General features: G+C 33.4%; 3 protein-coding genes and 1 long non-coding RNA gene across 14 annotated transcripts; 3 read left to right on the forward strand and 1 right to left on the reverse strand.

Annotated features, from left to right (window-relative positions):
• The first annotated feature begins 276 nt into the window (after nucleotides 1-276).
• LOC110626728 (protein ELF4-LIKE 4) lies at nucleotides 277-2,228 on the forward strand. 4 transcript variants are annotated; one of them, XR_002489759.2, is made up of 2 exons: nucleotides 277-550; nucleotides 1,634-2,228. XR_002489759.2 is itself a non-coding variant. In XM_021772783.2 (2 exons), the coding sequence occupies exon 2, from the start codon at nucleotides 1,672-1,674 to the stop codon at nucleotides 2,014-2,016; it is 345 nt and encodes a 114-aa protein (XP_021628475.1). In that variant the 5' UTR covers nucleotides 297-638; nucleotides 1,634-1,671; the 3' UTR covers nucleotides 2,017-2,228. The 4 variants fall into 4 exon arrangements, 3 of the variants coding, with proteins under 3 accessions (XP_021628475.1, XP_021628476.1, XP_021628477.1); XM_021772783.2 differs by having other exon boundaries at nucleotides 297-638; XM_021772784.2 differs by lacking the exon at nucleotides 277-550 and adding an exon at nucleotides 646-873.
• A 2,114-nt stretch (nucleotides 2,229-4,342) lies between these two features.
• LOC110626727 lies at nucleotides 4,343-8,049 on the reverse strand. Its single transcript, XM_021772782.2, has 9 exons — nucleotides 7,637-8,049; nucleotides 7,466-7,552; nucleotides 7,305-7,363; nucleotides 6,996-7,091; nucleotides 6,802-6,879; nucleotides 5,719-5,781; nucleotides 5,461-5,634; nucleotides 5,189-5,284; nucleotides 4,343-4,679 (listed from the first exon to the last, which is right to left on the reverse strand). Exons 1-9 carry the CDS (start codon nucleotides 7,815-7,817, stop codon nucleotides 4,605-4,607), a joined length of 909 nt encoding a protein of 302 aa, XP_021628474.1. The 5' UTR covers nucleotides 7,818-8,049; the 3' UTR covers nucleotides 4,343-4,604.
• A 4,061-nt stretch (nucleotides 8,050-12,110) lies between these two features.
• Nucleotides 12,111-16,038, forward strand: LOC110626835. 2 transcript variants are annotated; one of them, XR_006352563.1, is made up of 3 exons: nucleotides 12,151-12,458; nucleotides 12,528-12,688; nucleotides 13,856-16,038. It is a non-coding gene; the product is annotated as an uncharacterized LOC110626835 (long non-coding RNA). The 2 variants fall into 2 exon arrangements; XR_002489790.2 differs by lacking the exon at nucleotides 13,856-16,038 and having other exon boundaries at nucleotides 12,111-12,458; nucleotides 12,528-12,952.
• Nucleotides 16,039-17,925: 1,887 nt separating this feature from the next.
• Nucleotides 17,926-25,724, forward strand: LOC110626403. Of its 7 annotated transcripts, none has more exons than XM_021772261.2 (9): nucleotides 17,932-18,144; nucleotides 18,925-19,087; nucleotides 20,486-20,663; nucleotides 21,132-21,190; nucleotides 21,846-22,826; nucleotides 23,655-23,783; nucleotides 24,879-25,163; nucleotides 25,295-25,404; nucleotides 25,479-25,621. In XM_021772261.2, exons 2-8 carry the CDS (start codon nucleotides 18,959-18,961, stop codon nucleotides 25,400-25,402), a joined length of 1,869 nt encoding a protein of 622 aa, XP_021627953.1. In that variant the 5' UTR covers nucleotides 17,932-18,144; nucleotides 18,925-18,958; the 3' UTR covers nucleotides 25,403-25,404; nucleotides 25,479-25,621. The 7 variants fall into 7 exon arrangements, with proteins under 7 accessions (XP_021627954.1, XP_021627953.1, XP_021627956.1 ...); XM_021772264.2 differs by having other exon boundaries at nucleotides 17,934-18,144; nucleotides 18,969-19,087; nucleotides 25,295-25,351; nucleotides 25,479-25,724; XM_021772260.2 differs by having other exon boundaries at nucleotides 17,936-18,144; nucleotides 25,295-25,351; nucleotides 25,479-25,724.
• The last annotated feature ends 862 nt before the right edge of the window (nucleotides 25,725-26,586 follow it).

A 26,586-nucleotide genomic window follows, 5' to 3' on the forward strand; every position in this document is an offset into this window, starting at 1 on the left:
TATAGAAATATCAACATAACAAAACAGTTTCTTTTTACAATAATAGTATCTAAAATATCTTTTTTTTTTAAAAACACTTTTCACCTCAAACTCAATTTCCAGAATTGGGCAATGGCTGTGGGTTACGATTTAGTTTTTCATTAAAAAACATAAAATGATGTCGTTTTATTAATTGATAACTCGGTTCAGCATCATTTCCAATTCAATCTCTAAAAATTCAAAATCGTATCAGATTGAATCACCGAATCAAACTTTCCAATTTTAACGGTTCGATTCAAACATTCGGTCTATATGTCACCCAGGTTGAGAGAAACAAGACAACACAGCACAACGCAAACGTTGTATTTTGTGTTGAGTCTCCTCTCTCTATCAATCAAATCTTCTCTTCTCTCGTGTTCATGATTTCAGGCTCCATTCTACCCGATCTCTTCACCTCTCCTGCTCCTTTTCTGGAGAGAATTGCCCTGTTTTCGCTATAAAATTCTGATTTTTTTCTTTTTGATTTCTCTCGTCTGTCGTTTACCTGCTAAAAATGTTCTATTTTTTCAAGGTAAGGCTATGGGAACTGCTTTGAAGATGATATATTTTCTAATTTCATTTGACTATTATTGCATCTTCCGAGTCGTTTGACTTCATGGGTAAGACTTAGTTTTCCACCTCTCTCTCTCTCTTGCTTGGCTTCCTTTGTTGCTTTTCTGGTTTGTCGTGTGTTGTCAGTTCGTGGATTGTGTTTTAATTTCCACGGCAGAATCACAATTTTGTGCTTGAGGAAATGTGAAGATTTCTAACATAGAAGTCTTTTGAGTAAATGAGAAGGTGTTAAATTTCAGCTTCTAACATAGAAGTCTTCCCTTTGGTTTATTTTTCACAAAGGTATTGCTTGTTGCTTTATGTTTCTGTTCTAGAAAGCTGCATCTGCTTATCCAAAGAATTTGCTTTTGTTTTCCCTCTTTGAGAAACAAATATGGATCTTTCTCTGCAGCTAATTATTGTACTGATTATACCAATTTGATTCATCTTCTTTTGCTTTCAAAATTTATTTTGACCTGTTATTTTTGTTGTTTTCTTGTGGCAAGAACCTTTTTTCCCTTATGTTCTATGATTGACCTGACTGGTTTTGGGGGTATTTCAGATTTCATGTTATTCCCCACTAAACTCTTTAACTTGGGGCTTTTTTTTTTTTTTTTGAAAAGGTTCCTTTCTAAGTGAAAAGAGATATATTCTTCTTCTTCTTCCTTTAAATGTCATAAAACAATCTGTATTCTCTCTCTCTCTTTCTGCTTAGTACATTGTTCTTGACCCTCTATATGTTTGTTGAGAAACTGGATGAAAAACACCCTCCCAAAGTTTATCTAGTGGATTAGACTGGCTAAAAATTCTGGTTTTGGATGCTATCGTCCAAAGAAAATGAATGTTTTAGGTTTGAACTGTTAATTTCTCTGCCTCTATTTTCTTTCTTGCTAATATTGGCCAAGTGATTCCCTGTCTTTTTGAGTCACATTTTTTTCATTGTAAAAGCACAAAGAGATAAGATAAAATAATGGGGACCCTTGGAAGTTCAAATTAATTAAAGTTTGCCTTTTTTGTTCTCCGGTTTTCTTATTTGGTACATCACCCAATTATTCTTTTGCAGGAAAAGGGTTGGGTTTAGTTTATTAAAGTGAAGCTGAAATGGAAGGTGATTTATTTTCTGGCTTAGGCAATGGAACCCAAGTGGATACCAAGGTTTTGCAATCAGTTCAAAAGAGTTTTATGCAAGTTCAGGACATTCTAGATCAGAACAGGTTGCTAATCAATGAAATAAACCAAAATCATGAATCAAAGATTCCTGATAACTTGACTCGAAATGTGGGGTTGATTAGAGAGCTTAACAATAACATTAGAAGGGTAGTTGATCTGTATGCTGATCTTTCCAGCAATTTCACAAGGTCAATGGAAGCTTCATCAGAAGGGGAATCAAGTGGGATTTTCAAGTCCAATGGAAAGGGGAATCAGAAGAGAATTCGATCCGGGTAATTGATCAAACCAAGCTTTCATACATATTATGTATTTTCTTCATGGTAGAATAAGAAGAGTGTTAGATATTGAAGGAAAAGAACTTGATGAGCTTTTTGGTTGATGAGTGATGTGTTTCGAAGGTTTTAAGCTTCAGTATAATTTTCACCATATCCATTGGAATGACAATTATTATCTTTTTGAATCAAATATGCTTCTCCTATTACATTTTCTATATTGTCTCCAATTGCATAGTTTTCTTTTTCACTTTTTTTTTCTTGTATTGGATTCATTCATTGATCTTTTTGTCTGAAATTTCTTTCCTGCATGCTGTAATTGATAATGGATGTGCTGTTGTTAGATTTGTTATCTGTACTTTATGTGATCTTTATAAATTGTTTTGATTGACCAAAGTTTTATTGCTTGCCATCATTACAGAGAAAAATTGAAACAATTATAGACCACTCATCTTTTAGGTTGTAAGAAATGGCCAAATATTATTTGTCTTTTAACTGATGATTATCAACATTTTTCTGATGATATCCCATGATCTGCTTTTGGTGGGGACTTTCAACAACCCACTTTATTCTTTTCCTATGTTTGTCAAAAGATTCCTCATGATGTCTGCATTTTGGATGAAGCTCACTGTGAAGGTTTGATTTTTTCAATTCTTTGTTAACCCTTGGAAATCCGAACTTGTGAAGCTCCTCTGTTGTTAATTCTGTCTGCTTTTTTTTACTGTGCAAGTGGGAACATGTACTTCCGACCTAGAGAATTATTGGCCTTCTGAGTTGGAGATGCTTTTGGACAATTGTTAAACGCAACTTTGTCTTTTATATATATATATATATATTGCATTAAGCACCTCTAGTTTAGAATCTGATATCAAGGTTGATCTTTATTTTGACCACTACTTGTCCCAGTTTATGGAAATCTCTGGATTGTTTTAATTATCATCAAGAATTCTCAATTAAGATAAAGAAAGATGCTATCTTTAGGTAGTAGTTTAAGAGATTAATACTTTAGGTGGAAAGATTACAATGGAACAGAACAAGGGCCCGATGACTCTTTTGCTTCTCTCACTGATATTCTCATTTCTACTTTTTAAATTTTTAATTCTGCAAAGTTCCCATCAAATTTCATATTAATTTTATCATTACAGTTCATTCTCCACAAACAATGATAAGACAAATAGATAGAAAAAGTGATTTTCTTGTGGAGCCAGTAACTTTTTTGCATTTCCTTGAGTTATTCATGGAAGCACTCATTTTTTTTTTTTCTTGATCTGGGTGAACATGTGGCTGATTGCTGTAAGTGGGTAGTTTCAGTGTTGATTCTGCCATTGATGATATATTCATTTCTCCAATTATTGATACTGCTGAGTGGAAGAATCTCATAATGGTTAAAATGGAAAAGTGCCATTATGACAGTTTTTTGAGCTGCATCTCCTCTGTCTCCTTCTTGGCATTCTCTGCAATATTTGGTTCTGTGAAGCAATAAAAACCCACAATAATTTATCCTAATTAACAGAGATATGAAGATCATTTTTTAAAAATATGTGAGATTTTAAAAAAAAAAATAATAATAATAATAAATAAAGAAATATCTGCATAGTGAAATGTCATTAGTGAGAGATGCAGCTGTGATGATGTGATCACTGCATCACCAATTTCTAATAAAAAAGACAATAAACTTTTGGTTTCTTTCTCAGAAATTTTTGAAAAGAAAGCAGCAGTGACGCAAGTGTGGGGGAATATCAAGGGGTTTTGAAAAGGATGGAGCAAAAGATTTAGTTTTTTTCAAAAATTGGATAATTTAAAAATAAAAACTTGACATGCTCCTCCACATGGAGTGGGTAGGAGAATCAGACAATAAAGATTATCAGATTGTGTGTCCGTACTCTAATGTCTGTTTTTTCTATGTTTCTGTTCTATAAGATGATGATGATGATGTGATGCGTCTTGATCATAATCGATGAAAGAAGAGGATGAGAAATTTGTGTCCTGTCTGGATTTGGATGGGTACAATTTAAAATAAAAAAAAAAAGAATCCCATTAAAAAATTAATTTTGAATTAATTAAAAAGTCAATTAGTATTTATTTTTGAGTTAATATTATTTTAAAAAAATAAGAATTAGAAAGATTAAATATCAAAATCATACAATTTTATGGTTGGATACTTGGATTTTAATCTTTATCCAATCAAAATCCATGAACCCTAGGCATTACCTCTCTTACGGGTAAAAAAAAAAAAAGTTGTTCACTTTGTAAGTAACAACACAAAATTTTTCAAATATAAGCATCTGACCCAAAATTTGAAGGATTTTTCATTTTTTTTTATACATAAAGATTGACATTCAATTAACTATTAGCACTACACTAATGAGAAGATGAACCTATACATTTGAAATAAGGACTATTTAGTGGAATTTTTAAAAAATTTGGGACCTAATAGTAATTCTTCCCAAAAAAAAAAAGGGAAATTTATACAATTATTTGTTTTGTATAACCAATCACTGAAAACATCACCTACTACAAATACAAAATAATATATTTTCTTTTTAAATAATGGAACACATTATGTGGCTTCCCCAGGAAACATAATGGAAACTACTGCTCTGCTTTCTCCATCAACTTGGCTAAACACTGTTTCCAATTTGAAACCTTTTCTTCTCCGTTGACAACCTACCAAACAAAGTGGGGGATATCATTAACAGTTGCAAAACAATTAAAATAAAGCAAACAGGAGATAATGACAATGTCAAAAATAAAAAACAACGTATTCTTTGGGATGTTTCATTGTCATTCAACAATGTCATTTTCTTCGGCATTTCCTTCAGAAAAAGGTCCATTTCATGGTTCTTTGATTATTCGTTTTTCATTTATGCATTACATTAATAATCACGTCATATTTAGAAAGACTTTTGGGTTTGTTTTGTACATAAACAATATAATTTGTGCCTCCAAATATAAGTGAAAACAAACCAGCATGGCTGTGTTCTACCATTGACCTTAATAAAGAATAAACATGGAGAGGGAGTCTGTGCATTTCACGAAAAAGAGTAGTTGCTTGTGCCTGCCAAACTCACCATTCCCACTCCTTTCAACTTTACAGGAAACGATAACGAAGGAAAAGAGAGGGGCTATATTATTATTGTTATTATTATTATATGATTATATGGTGTTTCACCAACCTCAAATATGAATTGCGCTTGTGGGACCATATCAAGAGCTTCAACACAAATGAAAGCAGCGTCCTCTTTGCTAAGACTTCCCTTTTCTGCACAACCCTGTCACGAGGAGCTTTGAATTGTTGGTACTAGAGTCCAAATCCACTATAAAGAGATTTATTTATGTAAACTTCATTTGCTGAATAATCAAATTTTGGCTACTATGCATCTTGGAATAACATTCATAACAGGTTTATTTTTTATGAGAACAGAAGAAAAAAAGATATTAAAGGTACCTTTTCAAAGTTGAAACCTTGTGTTCCACCAGGAGTATTTTGCAACATGCCAACTCTGATGATGGTGTAAGGAATTCCGAAGCCCACAAGTGTTGCTTCATCTTGCTCAGCCAATTTTCTTGCGTTGTTATTCATGAGAGCTTGAATGCCACCACTACCTCTATAAACAGATAACTGTAACCTTATTAAACTTAAATTTACAAATTGCAGCAATTTGTTTTGGCACCTGCTTGCCAGAGAGGAGAGCGGGATAGATACCTGGGACAAGTAGATTGCATGTTTTACACCTTTCAAGCTTCCAACACTAGACAGGAAGCCTTCCTGCGAAGAAGAAAGAGATGAGGTTACTGAAAAGTTTAAAGACAATGCTATCTCACCAGGAAATCCCTGGAATACGAAAATGTTTCCAACAAAACGGTTTTAGCTTATAAACTTCTGAGAAAATCACAATAATTACAACTTCCTACTTATATAAAAAGGAATCTATCCCGGTTTGTATTATGTTAGTAAGTTTTCTAAAGAATTTTTTATGCATTTGTTAACAACTCAAATTCTACACCAGACGACAATGTCATCAGTATTTGCTGTAAATTTGTTTTGCTGACATGCCTGCAAGCACGTTTATGCAAGCTTTATGCAACCATGATACGTGTTGGAGTTCCTTCTTTCTTTATACTCATTCATTCAGAGTGGTATCTCGCTAAAATCTTTAACTTTTACACTTCAAATTCTAAATTTTGCCTGACGAAACTCATCATAAATTTCAGTTGCTGCAGAAATTCTGCTCAAATCTTGACGTAGATTATGTCCTAGTCAGAAGTCCTTTTTTTTTCCAAAGAGAAGTCCTTCAGTAACTAAGATGGTTGTGCTCCAAGTCAGCCTGTCAAGCTTTTTGCGTCTCACTTTTGACATTCTACTTACTAGGCTTAGCATGTCTCCCTTCAATAAGGCATTATATATATAAAAGAAAATGAAATTCATCAGAGACACACATAAATTCCCCAATTGGATTACACTTTTTGCAATCAGACTGTCTAAACCAAGTGAGGATTAAACTATGAACTGCAGAAATAGGTCAAACTTTCCAATTTATAGATATCTTCATCGGCAAACGCAGCTAAGTAGAAAAATAAGAGTTCTGATAAGCTCGTCAACATGTAAAGTAACATTCATGTGCAAGTACTGCCGATAAGCACAAAGAGTAGAAATTTATGGGCGGCACGTGACAGAAGTCAGACCTTAAGAAAAAAGAACTCTTGCAATGGAGAATTATTATAAATATTCATATGTTCCCACAGGACATGCGAGAGTGCAGAATGAAAAACATAAAGAAAGACATACATTTGAGCATATAACTGTACGAACACCTCTGAGAGCTTTCTTTAGGAATAGCTTGCTGCTTGCATCTCCGGAAAGTGACTTTGCATCAAAACAAAACCGTTTTAGCATATTTCAGTGCAAAGTGAACAGAAGGAGAAAGCAAGGCAGCTTTCTAAATCAGTAATTTCATCTTCATGGATATTAAATATACCCACCTCAACATAAGTTCCAAAGGCTTCCATGGCAGTCCGCTTGTCTTTAACCAATGCTTTGACTCGAGCTCGTTTGACAATCAGTGACAGAATTATCATCTACATAAGCTAGAGATAGAGGCTCAGATTAAGATTATCAACAAATTGTTCAACCATATGCAACAAACACACCATTAGCAACATAAAAATTACGGAATTGAAGCTGAGAGAAAGGAAAAAATATTTGAAAGCACTGTAATATTAAGTTACATGGCATCTCTCCTCGAGGAGAGTTAAAAGAGAGGATCATTAATGGTGAATGGTGAAACACACCTGACCAATTTCACCGTCTCCATCCGTTACTAGAACTGCATCCCTCACTTCCTCTTCCTCTGCGTTTAAAAGGAAATTAACGCCAAACTTTTTTCCAAGACATTGAAGGAAATTTAAACGTAGAAAACCAGAGACACCCATAAATTGATATATCAGATTACCTGAAAATTCAACCTCCTCTTCTTCTGTAGACCCATCTTTTGGGAGTAGATCAGGTGCCCCATACCATTTCCTCAACTTGGGACCACCTAAAATTGAACAAGCGCACACACGTTGAGATTATCGAAAATTGAAATGATATGGTTAAACAATGAAAAAGCACGAGGTTGTACCTTCAATGTAGTCGAGAATTTGATCGAAGAAGCCTATTTTCTTCTTGGACGAGCAGCGAACAAGAGCACGACCTTCTGTAGCGCAGAAGAGAAAAGAGGAATTCAAAGCTTTGCATGGACTCTGAGTAGGGAGATAAAAGGAAGCTTGGCATAGGAGAGTTGAAGGAAGAGTAGTCGCCATTAATGAACTCTGGACCTTCTGCTTCCTTTTCTCCTTATCCAACCTTGTTCTTTCCCGCGGAAGTGGATAACCATATATTTCAATGATTTTTTTTTTTTTTTTAAAGTTTAGGAAATAACATGCCACGCCATAGTTAAACAGAAAAAGTATAAAATAGCATGAGATTTAATGTAATTATTTAATGTTATTATAACTAAATTTTAATTTCAAAATAATTTTAAAAAATGAATCTTTCTTTTTCCCAGGGCAAACAGAAAATTCACTAACAACCTGATGCAAGCCCAAATACAAAATGAATGAGAAGGAAATTTCCTTTTCTTTTTTTTAAGAAAAAGGACTGTACTATTCTCAACGGCCAGAATCCATGAGGGCTCCGTTGGTTCCTTTTGTTATTTTTTGTGGTAATTGCAGTGATTGATCGGTTTGACATTGGTCTCAACGTTTGTGGTGTTGCTCTCCTTTATTTCCTTGTTTGTGCTCGTGGGTGGTTGCGATGTTTTCGATGAAGGATGGATTGCTGGTTTGATCTGCTAGGCTTGGATTAATCGTTTTGAGTATTTCGTTGGTTTCTAAGTTTGGTGGATTGCAGGTTGGTTTGCAATATGAATGGGCTTTGTAGGTTTTTGGACTTTTTAACAAAAAAAATAATAATAATGATTTTTGTGTATTAAAAGGTAATATTTTAAATATAAAAGTTAAAATACACAAAATTACAAAATCGTAAAATTGTTTTGCTTTGATGAAAAAAAAATTGTGTTGCTTTAAACATTTAACTTAATTTAATTTTATTTTAATTTTACAGAGATTTGACTTATTTTGATGATTTTAACCTAAAGTAATTTTCAATTTTGACAATTATATTGTACTATATTATTAATTTCACCACTTTAAAATTTAACAAAACTGTCATTTCACCTCACACATTAAATTAAGTAATACTTAATGATATTCTAAAATTCAGATAATAAAGTTTATAATTATTATATAAGCGTGGTCCAAAAGAAAGAGGTTCTCTCTTTTTATTCTCTCTTTTTATTCTTTTTCTTTTCTTTGCTAATGACGCATAACGGCTTCCCTGCTATAGTGTCACATGTCTCTGTTATATAGGTCCATACGTACAAGAGCATCAGACGTTCTCTCTAAGCCAACCGGCTATTTAATTTTTTTCGGCTCGCGTGCGGATAGAACTGCGAAGTGACTGGACTTACTGTCCCTCTCCCCCTTCACATCACGGGCTGAGTCTGTAGTGATTGAGCCTGAGCTCTCTTTTTATTCGTTTCATTTTGTCTGCTAATGACGCGTAACGGCTTCCTGTTACGGTGTCACTTGCCTCCGTCATGTAGGTCCGAACGTCCGAGAGCGTAGACGTCCTCTCCACGCCAATAGCCATTTAATTTCCTCTGGCGCGCGTACGAACAGGGCTGCAAGGTGACTGAACTTACTGTCCCTCTCCCGTCACATCACCGGGCTGAGTCTGTAGTGATTGGGTCTAGGTTTGTGAGTGATTCAATCTGATCTGTGGGCCTAAATTGAAGTTTTGAATCTGGATTGACTTTTGAAGTCCACTTTTGAAGTTCGGCTCATAATGAGGTGGTAAAATTCAACCGTCATCACTTAATCATCTCATTAATAATTATATTAATTTATAATAATGTGATTGAAGATAGAGTACAATTACACTGTTTTTATTAATGTAAAGTGTGATTATTAAAGAAATATATATAATACGACTATATAAATATGTAAAGTTTATAATTTATCACATTAACTTTTTCTCTTTTTCTTCTTTATCAACTGACACTTGAAAATTGAAAGCTCCAATACCGAGGGAGAAGTTTTTTCTTTCTTTAATTGCAATATAAAGATGCTAAATAAGCAGTAGAACTGTAAAAGTTTAAAGAAGTATAGGTAGAATCTAAGATATTCATTGCAGCGGTAATAGATATTTTAAAGTTAACTTATTCACTGTATCAGTACTATTTACCTGATGAGAAATAGATTGAAATGAGAAATAAATTGAAATGAGAAATGCTAGTTTCAAACCTTCTAATAGAGTTTTAGTTTCACTGGCTCCAACCGACTAAGACCACACTTGTTTAGCAAGTCTATGAACAATAAAACTATCCCAATTAATAATAACAATAGTTACAGCAATGGAAGAAAATGGATCATTCCATATAACTTAATAATTAAGTTTGAAAAGACCTCTAGGAATTCAATTGAAATTGGACAATAAATTTTATTTGGGATAAGAAAAATTAACAAAAACACCCGCATATAAAAAAAATCAAGCGAAATAAAATGTGACATAAAAATATAATTTAAAAAAATATTCTAAAAAATTAATTTATTATGTATTTTCCGTATATACCACAGAGTAAGAGTGATCATAGTTAATAACAATGAACTATTGATATCTCTACTTGCATTATCAATCAGAGGAGTCTAACAAATAATGAAATAAAGAAAATCGGTAGAAATATATTTATATGTGTAAGGACTAACAAACCAAATACGCTGAGTAATAGGATAAACAAAAAATATATATTCTAAAGTCTCCGAAAAAGAAAGAATTCAGAGCATGTAGATCTATAATGACCACTACAATGTTTCAAATTGACTAAAGAAAAATATTATATAAATATTTATGAATAAATATATTTAATTTAGTCATAATAATATATTTTTATTTTTGACAAAAAAACAATTCTCAATCCAAAAATAAGAAAATATTTATAAGCTACAATGTTTTATTCGTCAAGGTCGATAAAAGTGTGAATTACTTGGTTAAGGATTTGATCACTAATTATTGTATTATTTAGTTTTTTTTTTCTCTTTATTGATTGAATGTAAAAAATATCAATAATGCATTCATTAAGCACAATAATAAAACTTGTAAATGAGACATGAAATATGGAAGAGCTCTACTATATCTATCACTATTGTTTGTTGTGCTTATCTTTTGCTTCTTCACCTTATATCCATGGATTTCAACTATCTTGAAATTGTATGACATTGTGTTGCACAGCTCCATTTGAACCTCAACTTGTTTCACTTGTACCATACATGGCTATATGCAGGGGCGGAGGCAAGGTACGGTAAGGGGGCACGTGCCGTACCGGCGACCGAAAAATGCTTTGAAGGAGGATGAGGTGTCGCAGCGGCGCAGCCGGTGCCCTACCAAAGGGAAGCTCCTGACTCCACCACTGACTATATACACCCTTATGTTTCTATCTTTTTTTGACCGGTCGATTTTTAGCTTATGATAATAATTTCTAACTAATTATGGTAGTAATACTATTATTATGTCTACCTTTTATTAGTGGATCTTATATACCAAATCAACTACTTTTAGCTGTAGTTTATTTAAGGTCGAGCTAAGTTTCTATTAACTTGTAAGTGAATTAGATTTACTTAAGATGATTTTTACTTTTTGTTTAGAATAAAAAATTTTATAAAAATTTAATTTAATTAATTTTTTTATAATTATTATTTTATTTAAAATAAAAAATTTTATTTTTTTCAATTTGACAAAATTTAATTTTAAAAATAAATATTAATTTTATTCAATTTTACAAATTTATTTTTACAAGAACGTAAATGAAGTAGTTAAGTTAAAATTAATGATAAAAGTTGTTAGCCAATCCTAAAGTGGATATCGACCTATGAAATAGGTAATGTTAAAAATTTTAAAAATTAAATTTTAATGTTAAATAATTTTATCTTCGTTATATATTTATTTGTTGATATTATTGAAAATTATTAGTGTTAGACAAATTGAAAATTGTATTTATTTATTGGTATTATTGAAAATTATTAGTGTTAGACAAATTGAAAATTGTAGTTATATGTTGAAAATTTATTTAAATTTTTTTATTATAAAATAAATTTTATTAAATGAGGAACTAAAATTTTTTTTTTGTGATTAATTATTTATATATTGAGCTTAGGTGCCTTAATATTGTTAGTGGCTTAGACTTTAAACATATCAATAACAATATAATTATTTTTCATTAATTCGTAGCTAATTTACCTTAGATTTTCATTTAAACTATATTATTCTTTTAAAATTTACTAATTATAAATTTATTTCATTAATGTATTAATATGCACTATTATTAATTTTTTTTATATAATAATAATAATATTTAAAAATTATTTGTTAAACTCAAATTTTGTTAATTAAAATTAGCCATAGACCATGTGGTATATTCGACACAAAACCAAGCATACCCTTAATTTTAGCGGCTAAAACAAAGGAATATACTTTTCCCGTCAAAATCTAAACGGCAGATCATCCAACGGTCAAAAAAGCACCACAGTGGCTCTTCACCTAATTCCTTTTGTCCCCCACCAGAAACGAATCGAAACCCAATGATAAACCAAACAAACAAACGCCATGGGGGGCGTACTCCCTGATCGCTTACATGATCGTGCTCACTAAAATCAGCACAAGACTCGAGATGTACACAGCTCTCTCCCCCATCCAAAAAAAAAAAGAAATCTTTTATTTCTGTGGGCAACCAAACAATTCTATTGACATATGTATGCTTGTGGTTCAGATCTATCCGTGAGTGCGGCTAAACAGTGGCTTTTGACTAGAGCAAATGAAAATTCACCTAAGATTGCGTAATGTGGCAGGTATGGAAGCTTAGATTTTAATATTTTTCGCTGTCAATTTTGAAGCTGACCATAGAATTTCTCCTCCAGTTTATCTTACTAGGTTCCATCCTTTCCTGGGTGTGGAGGTGATGCTGGATCTGTAAGCAGCGATTGACTGAATTAATCTTCAGGTCTTGAAGTCGAATATCTTGTATTCATGCCGCTGGGAAATTCAGATTGGAATCCAGTTCTCTCTTTTTGGTGTTTGGGTATGGTTCTCAAAGTAAATCTTTAGAGCTTTGGTCAACAAATTGAGAATTCCCACATTCTATCGTTATTGTTTTATTTTCCTCGCATTCCTAACTAAGTCACCTATATTAGGTCTTGTACTTGTGATTACACTGGATTTTTGAAGTGGCAGAATTATGCATTCTTCTTGCTAGCATTGGTTATACTCTTCTCTTTCCCAACAATGATGGGTTAATTGTATCCCTCAACAATGCTTAAATTCAACATTATGGAGTTTGTTAGTTTCTTTGAACTCTTATTGAAGTTCCTGGAGTTCGGAAGCTCCTACATACACTATACTTTATGCAAGCCACTATGTCTGTGACCCAGTATAGTGATTGGCTGATGATGGACCAACGATTAAGACATAAATTTGTTACATGCATGTAAATATGCAATTCTTTCCTCATTTATGTATTTGACATTGTTACTTTTATGTGGTATCTATATCTATGGATTTGAGGCTTATATATCACTATATTTCACCCTCAAGTTTCATACTTACCTGTAGAATATCCCTTGGCTTTAGTCTTGCTTGGTTCCATTCATTCAAGGTGTGGAGGTGATGCAGGAGAAACAAGCAGCAATAGAATGGGTTAATTCAGGTCTCCCATCCAAGATTCATGTAATTCTGTTGAGGTTTAGATATGGTTCTCAAACAATCCTTATCATAATCATTGAAATTCATTCATTCAATTTTCTGGTCTTGGTGTTTAGGCTTCTAGTTAGTAAATTGAGATTTCCTACATTCTAATGTCAGTATTCTAATTCTTCTAGCTAGCATTGATTGTAATATATTCCTCCCTTTCCCAACAATGATGGGTTAAGTGGATCCCTCAACAATGCTTAAATTAAACATTGTGGAGTTTGTTAGTCTCTTTGAACTCTTATTGAAGTTCCTGGAGTTCGGAAGCTCCTACACTATGCCTTATACAAGCCACTATGTCTGTGACCCAGTATAGTGTTTGGCTGATGATGGACCAATGTTTAAGACATAAAATTGTTGCATCATTTATGTCTTTGACATTGTTACTTTTATGTTATATCTTTGGATTTGAAGCATAATATAACTATATTTCACTCTCAAATTTGATGCTTACTTGTAGAATTTCCTTGGATTTAATCTTACTCGGTTCCATTCATTCAAGGTGTGGTGGTGATGCAGGAGAAACAAGCAGCATTAGAATGGGTTAATTCAGGTCTCCTATCCGAGATTCATGTAATTCTGTTGCGGTTTAGATATGGTTCTCAAACAATCCTTCTCATAATCATTGAAATTCATTCATTCAATTTTCTGGTCGTGGTGTTTAGGCTTCTAGTTAGCAAATGGAGAGTTCCTACATTCTAATGTCAGTATTCTAATTCTTCTAGCTAGTATTGATTATAATGTACTCCTTCCTTACCCAACAATGATGGGTGAAGTGGACCTCTCAACAATGCTTACATTGAAATTGGAGTTGTTAGTCTCTTTGAACTCTTATTGAAGTTCCTGGAGTTCGGAAGCTCCTAGCCTCCTATACTACACTTTATACTAGCCACCATGTATGTGACCCAGAATAGTGATTGGCTGATGATGGACCAACGATTAAGACATAAATTTGTTACATGCATGTAAATATGCAATTCTTTCCTCATTTATGTATTTGACATTGTTACTTTTATGTGGTATCTATATCTATGGATTTGAGGCTTATATATCACTATATTTCACCCTCAAGTTTCATACTTACCTGTAGAATATCCCTTGGCTTTAGTCTTGCTTGGTTCCATTCATTCAAGGTGTGGAGGTGATGCAGGAGAAACAAGCAGCAATAGAATGGGTTAATTCAGGTCTCCCATCCAAGATTCATGTAATTCTGTTGAGGTTTAGATATGGTTCTCAAACAATCCTTATCATAATCATTAAAATTCATTCATTCAATTTTCTGGTCTTGGTGTTTAGGCTTCTAGTTAGTAAATTGAGATTTCCTACATTCTAATGTCAGTATTCTAATTCTTCTAGCTAGCATTGATTGTAATATATTCCTCCCTTTCCCAACAATGATGGGTTAAGTGGATCCCTCAACAATGCTTAAATTAAACATTGTGGAGTTTGTTAGTCTCTTTGAACTCTTATTGAAGTTCCTGGAGTTCGGAAGCTCCTACACTACGCCTTATACAAGCCACTATGTCTGTGACCCAGTATAGTGTTTGGCTGATGATGGACCAATGTTTAAGACATAAAATTGTTGCATCATTTATGTCTTTGACATTGTTACTTTTATGTTATATCTTTGGATTTGAAGCATAATATAACTATATTTCACTCTCAAATTTGATGCTTACTTGTAGAATTTCCTTGGATTTAATCTTACTTGGTTCCATTCATTCAAGGTGTGGTGGTGATGCAGGAGAAACAAGCAGCATTAGAATGGGTTAATTCAGGTCTCCTATCCGAGATTCATGTAATTCTGTTGGGGTTTAGATATGGTTCTCAAACAATCCTTCTCATAATCATTGAAATTCATTCATTCAATTTTCTGGTCGTGGTGTTTGGGCTTCTAGTTAGTAAATGGAGAGTTCCTACATTCTAATGTCAGTATTCTAATTCTTCTAGCTAGTATTGATTATAATATACTCTTCCTTACCCAACAATGATGGGTGAAGTGGACCTCTCAACAATGCTTACATTGAACATTGGAGTTTGTTAGTCTCTTTGAACTCTTATTGAAGTTCCTGGATTTCAGAAGCTCCTACACTGCACTTGATACAAGTCACTGCTACGTTTGACCAAGTACAGTAATTGCTTGATGGATGGACCAACATAGTCTATCCCTATCTCTTTCTCAATAATTATTTATGCTGGCCATCAATTAGGTGGTAGAAGAAGGTCCTTTTTGTTTGAAGTCTGGGTAACTAGGTTTACCTAGAAAAGTATAATTCCAAATAATTATCGGGTTTATTAACTGCCTTTTTGCTGTGATTGTAAACAATTCATGAATTAAAAGATTGGCCATTTTCCACACTAGTCCTATGTGACACTAATCACCCTGCTTTGGTTATATTGCCTTCAATGGATGATAAAGTCACCTGTTATTTTTCTTGTTTCCAGAACTTGTTATGGTATTTTATTAATTCTATTCAATTGCATTTTATTCCATTTTGTAACTATGTCAGACTGTCAGGCTGTTGTTAATTGCAAGCTAAGGCTTCTCTCGTCTTCTTCTTTAAGGGCATTTTTTGCCAGCATATTTTATGAAGTTCATATAAAATTGGTTTAGGAGAAAATGTGGCTTTAACTTAGGATCTCTACCAGCATCCTGTGTCTATGATATCCCCGCCCCCCAACCCACCAATCTGCAGTGGGCCCAAATGGCTTTGCTTTACTAATTATATTAAATTTACTTTTTAACCCGTTTTGTCACCATGTGCAGGCCATTATAAGTTGAAAGCTGTGTGTTTTCTTTTGGCTGGCCTGTTCTATGAAGCTTAAGGATCGAGACCTGCTGTCTTCAATTCAGCCTAAAAGGATGTCATTAAATCTGTGAACCATTTTGCCTCTTAGGTGGGTAACCTTAACACTTTCTAGGAATTTGAAATGCTTGGGTTGACGGTCTTAGTTGTATGATATGCTTCACGTATATACATTTGGGCAATTGGCATTGTCTAAATTTTAGATTTTATTTTGAATGATGTTGGGTTATTATCTAGTGATTCCACTCATCAGAAGCTTGTGAACATCTAAGGTATTACTACGAGTCTCTCACTGGGACTCGATTATTTTCCAAACATTTCTTGCCTCCCAAAATTGCATAGAGGAAAAGGTTAAGCGTTGCCATTGACCAGTGTCCTATGCTGAGTAATGGCGATTTCCAAAAGAAAATCTTTTTTCATTTGAAAAATCTCATTTCATTATCTGCATGATTACAGAATGCACCTGATGCATGAGTTTTGCGTCGGATATTAAAAATTTCTTTTAAGTTTTGAATTTAAATATTTAGAGGATGAGTCTTATCTTTTACGAGTGACTATTTCATGTATTGCGTGCACCAATAATTTCTCAATTTTTAAAAATATTTAATTATGGAATGCTGATAAACCAGTAGGCTAGATATTTAAAAATATTTTATAAAAAAATCTTTAAAATATAAATTAATTTTTATAAATAAATAAAATCTAAATAAAAATTATTTTATACAAATAAATGGAGTCTAAATACGATAATATCAACTAAATTATTCTTATTGTTCATACAACTATGAACCGTCAAAAGCTAAAACTTGAATAAATAGCGAATGCAACCATTGGCCAAATTTTCGTGTTATTGTCGGCTTTCCTTTAGTGTTGAGTGATATAAATCTAAATAAAAGTCGTTAAAAATTTAAAAGGTCATGAATTTCACATTTAAGATGTAGCTATTCTTTATTTAAATTAATTAACACAAATTTTAGAATCATAAATTCCAAAATAAAATGTTTGAATCCAAACATAAGTTTGCATAATATTAAAATTGTAAACGTGTTTTCATAAATATATTAATTTTGCTTTCTTATTATCAGAACTTTACGAGTATATGTAAATTTAATCACTCGTATATTATATAATACTATATCTTATTGTAAACAATTATAATTTATTTAAATATATTAAATTTAATTAAATATTAAAAAATATTTTGAGAAATTTTTTAAAAATGAAAATAAAATTATAATAATTAATTTATATGTTATTATAATTTAAAAAATAAATAATAATTTTAAAATAATAATAAAAAATTATAAAAACGGAGAAAATTATACTTTCATGAAATATAGAATATATGTTAATTTAATTTCTTAATTTCTTTGTTTTACATAACAAAGTTGTAAATCACGTAACTGAAAAAAAAAGTTGTAAATTGCCTCATACACCGCCATCGATTTGTTAATATTAATAATATGGTTATATTTTAAAGTGAAAAAAAGTTTGTTTGTATTGAAACTATTATTTAAAAAAATATTAAATTACATTAGGTAAAATATTAATATTAATTTAAATTATATTCAACATACTTTATTTTTCTAATATTTTAAAATGAAAATTACTTATTTAAATGATATTCATTGACATTTAAAATAATATATTTAAAAGCCATTTTAAAAATATTTTCAATAACAGGGCCTAATTCTATAATAGCAAAAAAGGGATTGGTGAATTAAAATCGCAAATTGCAAAACAGATTTCGGAATCCACGCGCTTGTATAAAATTCCGTCCACAGACAGGAGATTTCGAATCCGGAACTGTATCACAGTGAACACAGCGTACTGTAAAAGCGAGCCAAAAAGGCACGCCCGAATTTCTCAAGCACAACTCTCTCTCAATTCATTTGCTTAGGCGCGTAATGGTCACTGCATGATTTCTTTAGTTTCGTTGACCTGAGGCCATTAATTCTTCACCTCTCACTGACTCACTCCTATGGTGAGTATTCATTTCCTCTATTTTGTTTATTTATTTTTAATTTTTGGCTGCATTTTATCTGACAAATTTTATTTTTCGTTATAAATTATGCATAAAATTACTAGTGTTTAGATTTTGGTAGTGAGTTTTAGCTTTAATTGAGCTTGAAATGCACTCTTTGTGGTTTCTTTTTTATACAATTGTGTAATCTTTGCTTTTATATTGCTTCTGTGTCCCGTAGAACTGCTTGAACTCAATTTTAGCTTTTCATCGTTTTGGTTAAGTGTTAAATGCCATTTTGGGGTTAATTTATACATACATATACTTGCATATGAAATTTAGCTATTTTGGAATTTAAAGTTGTTAACCAATTAGGTTAAATTTATTAATTTATACGAGGTTTCAGTTGCAATTTTTCACAGGATGTATGGTGTACGTATCTATTGCATTTATTTAGTTATTGCATTTATTTAGTTAAGTGACTTGCTAAAACTTTATGTGATTATTTTGGGTTTATTTACTATCGTTGTGTTCACATAGATAGTTCAACAATTTTGAGCGACTTTAGTTTGGTTTTGATTGAGTATTTGGATATTGGGAATTTTAACATGTGGAGGAGGTGCATTAGTTCTTGTGGACTTTTTTTTTTTAAGTGATATAAATGAACTTCATAAGATAATCACTGTTTTAGTGAGTTTGGATTTGTGTGCCTTTTGCATGTGGTGCTTAAAGGTTCAATCTTGGAGAGGAAAATAATTAACTATTGATTGTATTTTGTTTATTTTTGTTTGGGGTTTTCAGTTTGTGTATTTGAGTTGCATGTGGTGGATTTTCCATGGAAACAGAGGTTGAAGTTGAGGGGAACGACGAAGGGAAGTTTGAGGAACCTGGGTTTGGGAAAATTTACTCTTCTCTATCATCAGCCAAGCAGCTCACTGATCCTGTTGTATACAAGCTTGTTCGGGTAAATTCTCAAATATCTGTTTCTTTCTTTTTTTTTTAATTGTATTCCAAGTTGAAGCGGAAGAAAATTTTGAATTTTCTTTTTATCATCAAACAATTATGAGACCGTCCAAGCTAGATTTTTGGCTTATACAATAACTCAGATAATGGTATTTGAAAGATATTTTTGATAATTTACAATATATTCTCCAAGGTTTCACCAAAATCACAATTTAGTCCTATTTTGTTTTTAATGAGAAATGATCTAACCTATTAGATTTCATTTTGTTAACAAAATAATAATTTTGTTAAAATTCACTGCTAGATTATAACAATTTAGTCCATCATTTTTCACTTTTGTAGCAGTTCATTCCCTGCAGTTTTAGTATTTAGAAAAATTTAATCCCTTAGATTTGGATTGACTTGTTCAATTTGTGGTTGATTGACAGGATATTCAACAAAAGGACTGTTTTGTTAATAAAATAAAATCTCAAGGATTAAATTGTTTCTTGTTAAAATAGTAGGGACTAAGATATGGTTTTTGCCAAACCTCAGGATTATATTGTAAATTACCTTATATTTTTTGTTCATTATTTCTTTTTTTGGAAAGTAGTGAGAGTTCATCCTTGCTTATGAAATTGAAAATTGTTTGTGGATTGGAATCTATTGTCTATCATTTTACTTGGATACAATGATAAGTCATTTTCAATGTTACTACTACTGCATTTTGTGCCAGTTTAATGTATTATACTTTCATTATATGCACTACATTCATTATATACTATGGTGAACTATGACGGTATGACCTCCTAAAGTTTCCTTTGATTCTTTTCCAAGTTCATTATGGATTTAATGTTTTCTTTCCTCCTGTATCCATTTTAGGCTGGTCCTTTTCCAATCTGTTTTTAGAGTTTGACTTTCCTCCTCCAAACACAAATACCCAAAACAAAGCCAATATGGGATAGGATGTTTATTTACTGTTCTTTAAAATCTATAACAGCATTCAGAGAAGGAGTTTGAGTGTAGTTTGGTATGTGGTGAAGGCTGAACTGAGTATTGGGAATATCCTATTTCTGAATATATTCTCTCTCTGATGCTTTTGTAATCCAATAAAAGATGTAATAAAATAAATGACATTATGGTTTTGATTATTATTGTCATTATTGATAGTATTACTATGTTTGGAAGTGTTCTAGTCTTGAGGAACAGTGACTGGACAAACCTTTTGGGAACCTTTCTTATTGTGAAGCAAATAGAAGCAGAATCTAAAGACTATATATATATACCTTTTTCATTTCTTGCATATCTTAAAAGTTTGCTGATCATATGTTTCTCTTCTCAAACCTTGTCATTTTCCTCTCTTCACCTTATGTTGTTTATAATGAAGTTGTGATGTGCTGATATCCTTTCAAACGCACAGGTGGAAGGAGATGGGAGACTAGTGCCTGCGACAGATGATGAAGTAATGGAGGTTAAGGATCTGCTTGTTGATGAGAAGAGCGAAGTGTGTACTGTTGCAGATGTAGGGCAGCCTATAGGGTGTATTTCCAATGATCGATCTTCCCCTGGCATGCTGCCACAGTTGGAAAGCTCAGAAGGTCCCCTCCCCCTTCCTTTTACTGTTGGTAGTCGGTACTTTTTATAACTGGTAGAGTACTGAATGTGAAGGTGAACTTGGTTCTCTTTTTGTCTTTCATGTGGGTAATGGTTAGCATGTTTTTGTATGTGATAATTTGCATGAGTATCTTTTAAATGCATGTTTGTCACATGACGTCTTCCAAAATTTGGTAGGATGTTGTGATTTGATAGTTTTAGCTTTGCTGGTAGTTTTTATAGTTTGGCTCAGTTTTTCCTCAAAACTGTTTTCTAAATGTTTTTCATTTTGAACTACTTTTATTTCACTGTACAAGGGAGTATTTGAACCCAACTATTTTCTCTAATTGAATTTCTTGTTGTCTGGCTTACTCATATTGATTTAAATGTGGTATGATTCCAGTTAATGCCTTGTCAACATCTAATGGCTTTTTTACTATTTAACTGATGTTGTTGGTTCCATATTTTGCCAGGTTTGTCACCATCTGAGAACACAGAAGTTGATCCAGACAAATTAAATGCACGACTTGAGGTATTGTCTGGCTTTCTGACAATACAGTTTCTGATTTGTTTCATGTGTTTTTCAAATTGCTCTTTTTTCTTACACTTCCACCGGCATAGTACTGTTTGTTGCAGTTATGTTGGCTTTTACGGAAGCGCGCTACAATATATCGTAATGTGTAGACTTCTGATGTTGACATTACTTATAATTCTATTTCCCCTTTGTATTTGGTTTTAGGAACTCGTTCATTTCTGCTCTAGGAAGTATAATTTTCTTTTCTCGTCAGGGGATTATTCATGCAAACATTGAGCAACATACTTGAAATATTACATAATAAGAACATCCCTTCTGTTTCCCTTTTAGCTTATCAGTTGTTGGCTTATTTGCATTCCTTATGTTTTTATCATTTTTGGGGAAGTATCCTATGGTATTTCATTTAAGGCCACCGTTTCATCTGTATGTGGATTACACTGTTATAGCAACTTTCATATGAAGTGTCAATACTTTAGTTTCTTCTCCTATTTATTTGCATGTTTGACCCCCCTTTCTCTTGTTTTCTTTTGGCTGCTTTTTGCTTGGACATTTTCATGTAGATTTTCAAACATGTCATTGATTATAGCTTATTCAATTATTAATTGAACAACTAATTGTCTTGGATCCATCTCGGCCTTTAAAATCTCTGTAGTACATCGAGGAGATGTTGCAAAAGGTGAAAGAGGAAGAGAGGCTCCGCATAGCATGTGGATCTCGTGATTATTCTTCTGCTTGTGTCATTGTAGACAGCCAGTGTTCTGATCAGCTTGATAAATTGCCTGCTATTGATGAGAACCTCCAATCTGAAATTCCCTTGCAGGAAACTGGCCCTTCCTTTGCGCCGAGTTTGATTCAAAGCCATATGCATCAATCTGGGGGCGTTGGGGAGTGCTCAAATGCTCCAGTACTGACAGAAGGTCGAGCTTTGACTTCTACCACTGTGACTACTTCAAAACCTGATTTTTCCAAGTTAAACGGGGAAATATGCTTGGATAATTTGTCAATTAAAGAACTTCATGAAACTTTTAAAGCAACATTTGGGCGTGAAACTACTGTCAAGGATAAGCAATGGCTTAAGAGAAGAATTGCCATGGGATTAACTAATTCTTGTGATGTTTCAGCAACAACTTTCATAATTAAAGATAACAAATTAGTTAATAAAGGCAAAGAAGACGGTTCTGATAATGGGGACGGTGCCTTAGCCAATGATCCAGCAACAGGAACAACAATGAGTGGTGGTCAGCAAGGGTTGCCAATTAGCCATGGCAGCCAACTGGAAGATCAAGTTGTTTCTGACAAGAGAAATCGTAACATAGGTGACAATTCTGGTAGTGAAGATCATCACACAGAACAAAGAGCTGCCAAACGAGTTCGGAAGCCTACAAAACGGTATATTGAAGAACTTTCAGAAGTGGAGTCCAAAGAGGCTAGTGGAAAGTTAAGGCCTATAGTGAAGAATTCCCTACTTGGACAGATGTCCTCAAATTTTCATACGAGGTCTGCTAGAAATGTCTCTTTAGAGGGGAGAACTGTTGTCACAAGGTTGGATTCCCTTGGAGGATCTGGGATTCAGATTCCATGTGTTTCTCGGGTTCGAAGAAGCCGTCCAAGGAAAAATTTCATGGCTCTTCTGGTGTGTTAGTTTTTCATTTCCGGGCAATATATGTGCGTTTTGCTAGATTTTGAGTTTGATATTTTGGCTTTTGGTTATTAAGCGTGTTGGTTTCAATCGTTGTTCTTTTTTTTTTCCCCTACTAGAAGTATAGAGCTACTTACCTCATACTGTTTGGAGGCTTTTATCTATGTGTGGAGGTGGATCACTCTTCTTTCCCTTTACTCATTTGATTGGGTCTGAAAAGGTGGGGGGGGGGGGGGGTGCTTAGTCAAATGCAAGGTTATCTCCAGATGCAGGAGTATGCTACTGTTTGATGCCTTTCTTTTTTGTTTTTTGGGAAAGGACGAAATGAAATAAATTTTCCTTAAAAGAAGAAATTCTAGAAAATGAGGGATGTTTCCTCTACAGAAAATTGAGTACTTGGATGCTAGAGTAGCAACAGAAAATGATTTTGATTTTGGTGATTGACAATTGCTTTATTAAATTAATGGGGATAGGGCTTGCAATGGATAAGGTATTTTTTTTAATATTGTTTTTTCCAGTTTGATGTTAACTTGGTAATATAAACTCACTTATTTTGATATAAACCTGAAAAGTTGTTTTGTTTTTTCTTTTCCTAAAAAATTTTTGCTAAGCTGTTTCAATTTGAAGTATAGTAATGACATAAGATGAGGCTGATGGCGTGGCCAGCGAACAGAAGTGTTTGCTTTTTGTGCTTTCACCACAAGTTGTTTTCCCTACCTGTGTGTTCTTTTCTATGCGCCCATTTATTTGGGTTGATATTGTTGTCTTATGTCAATTGGTTCTATTTATTGCTAAATTGCATGACATAAACTTCATATGCAGAAGTTCAACCCAAGTAGCATGGGTGTGACAGCTGAATTGGTAAAGAAGGCACTTGGTGCACATAGTTTTCTACCAGATAATTATGAGAATGAGAGAGCTCAATCTGCTCCTGTACAGGTTCAGCACAGGGTACGCTCTGTTATATCTGGTATCCTCGTGCAAATATATGCTAATTTTTTTCATTTGATCCAATGGTTTTTTTTCCATGGGTCTGCTCTCTCTCTTTCTCTCTCTCTCCTCCCCTCTTCACCACCTTTCCTTTTTTGTTTTATTTTATTTTAGTTACATCCTTTATCCTTCTTTGTTGAATGGAACCTGTTATAGTATGTCATGTTAATATCTATTGGGTTGATCTGCAGTCAGGTTGCTTAATGCATTATCTCCTTAAATTAGTTAAGTTGTATATTCCCTTTGGCAAAAGATTGAAGTCCCAGCTTGGTGGGTTAAAGCTCTAGTGATATTCTTAAGGCAACAATATAGTATGCATGTGATGGAGGCGTGTGACTGTACAATTTGCTTTAAACATTAAGATGAACAATGAAGGAAAAGTTATGCATTTTTGGCTGGATATCTTAAGTAATTGGAAATAGCAAAACATAAGCTAGGAGTGGTGTTATCATTACCCCTGGCCAGGTTGGTTCTAGTATGTGGAACCAGTGGCCCATTACCATACTGTAGGTTTTGCCCCAGTAACATTTTGATCCGGTTTGAGTCAATCTAACAGTTAGTTTTTTCCCCTTTTCTTTTGTTTAAAGAAAAAAATGTTTGAACTGGAACTGCCCAGTCTGGTCCAGTTCAAGATTGGGAGAGAGAAGATTTTGTTTCTGTTTCAGTCTCAAGTTTGACTGGACTGTTCTAAAATCCAAAATCAACCCAGATCATGGAGGGTCTAGTTCTCAGTGATGACTGAAAGCCTGGATTTTCCTTTAGGTGGGAGGTAAAGGTGAATGCAAGAGAGGCTTGACATTTGCCTTGGGGAGAACTTTTAGATTTTGCAAATTGAAGTGAAATTAGCATTGAACAAGCATCCAACTATTCTCATGGATTGGGAGTGAGATTTCTGAATTCTGTGACTGCCAATTGCAGGATTGCTTGTTGGTTTATTTGCTGTTCTCGCTCTCTGCTGCATGAAAATAATTTGTCCTTTCCTGAGGAGATAATGCCTTGGACATTTTATATTCAGAATTAATGTATTCCTGATTGGCTACATTCTTTATTACCCAGTTTCTAGGTGTAGCAGATGAAGATAGACAGTTCTTGTCAACAGGTGCAGTTGGGGGCCATCACAAGGTGCTGAAACAAGTAGATTCATCGGGGGATTCGGATGATAATGTAGTCACTGTGCCCACATCAAAAGGTGGCATTAGAAGGAAACATCATCGAGCTTGGACTCTCTCAGAGGTCATGAAGCTAGTTGAGGGTGTATCTAGGTATGGGGCTGGAAGGTGGTCTGAGATCAAGCGGCTTGCATTTGCATCATATTCGTACCGCACCTCTGTTGATCTCAAGGTATTTTTGTATTACCTTTGCTGTTGTCTATTAAAGAAATACACATTCCTGCAGGGACTTGTTGCCCTTGCAACCAGTCCTTGTGGTGGGTATGAATTAGATTTTGGCTGATGACAAGTATAATTTTTCAGGATAAATGGAGGAATCTACTAAAAGCTAGCTTTGCACAGATACCTTCAGATAAAGGGGTGAGCAGCCTCATCTATAATTATCTTCATCACATGCAAGTCATTGCTTAATGGTAATTTTTTTTTCTTGCGTCCTCTGATATATACAGTGTTGTTTTTAATGTGTTTATTTCTGTGGTTAATGTAGATAAATTCCCGAAAAAATGCTGCTACAATGCCTATTCCTGAACCAATATTATTGAGAGTTAGAGAGCTTGCTGAGACGCAGTCACAGGTTCCGCCAAATCTAAGCTCAAGCAAGGTTCCTGGAACTGGAAGTAGTGGAAATAGTGTACATGAAAAACAATCAGGATACTTGTAACACTGTACCTAGTAGTTTTTTAGTTGTGTAAATTGCAAATAAATCACATCAGTGTGTCTACATTTTGATGTCTCTTATTTTGCTTTTGCCTTTCGTGTGGCGGCTGCAGGCTGAAAGGGTTACCGGCAAAAAATTAAATTAATAAAGTTAAAACTGATTTGAAGGTGGGTTATTGGGAAGGGTCTTGTGTTCAACATTCCTTAAACTAAGATCGAGTGAAAAGAGCATTTTTTTCATCACCATTGCAAAAGATGAGCAGATGCTGATGAAGATGTTGGAGTCGGGAAATTTACCCAATGCTTGTGGCTTGGTGATTGAGCTCTTAGGTGCATTAGATATAATTGGGTTTAATATGATCTCGATCATCCGGATTCTATCCTGTTAGCAAACATGATTTGGCCTTTTTTAGGGGCTGATTGGGAAATTGAACGGAAAAAGGTAATAAAATGAAAGTGGATGTTTTTAGGCGAATTGGTATAAAACATTGAATAACTTTTCGCTATTGTGATGTAATCCAAATCTTTGAAAATGGATAAAATTTTCTAAAATTTTAATTTTTACTGTAGTTGTATTCAATTTTAAAATTTACATTGGGCAAGACATAAGTATGTGTAAAGTAAAAAAATTTCAATTTTTTTATTATTTTATAGCTTAGAGATTTTTTCGATATTTTACATTAAAAGGAGATATAATTTAATATAAACTTTCTAAATTTATCCCCCTATTCAGGTCTTGTATATTGCTATTTGGTGGTTATAGATATGACAAAATGATTCCATTTTTTGTGATGTTAGACAAAATCTGATATCGAAATGTTGTTTTTTGTGTAATCAAGTTGCTGTGAATGAGTTTGCTTGGAAATATAATGTTATTAGCCTTCGGCAATGCACTGTTGCAGCGATGTCATGGGCTCCTCCGACATATGGTTGCGTGA

The sequence above is a fragment of the Manihot esculenta genome, chromosome 11 (assembly GCF_001659605.2).
Source record: "Manihot esculenta cultivar AM560-2 chromosome 11, M.esculenta_v8, whole genome shotgun sequence".
NCBI lineage: Eukaryota > Viridiplantae > Streptophyta > Magnoliopsida > Malpighiales > Euphorbiaceae > Manihot > Manihot esculenta.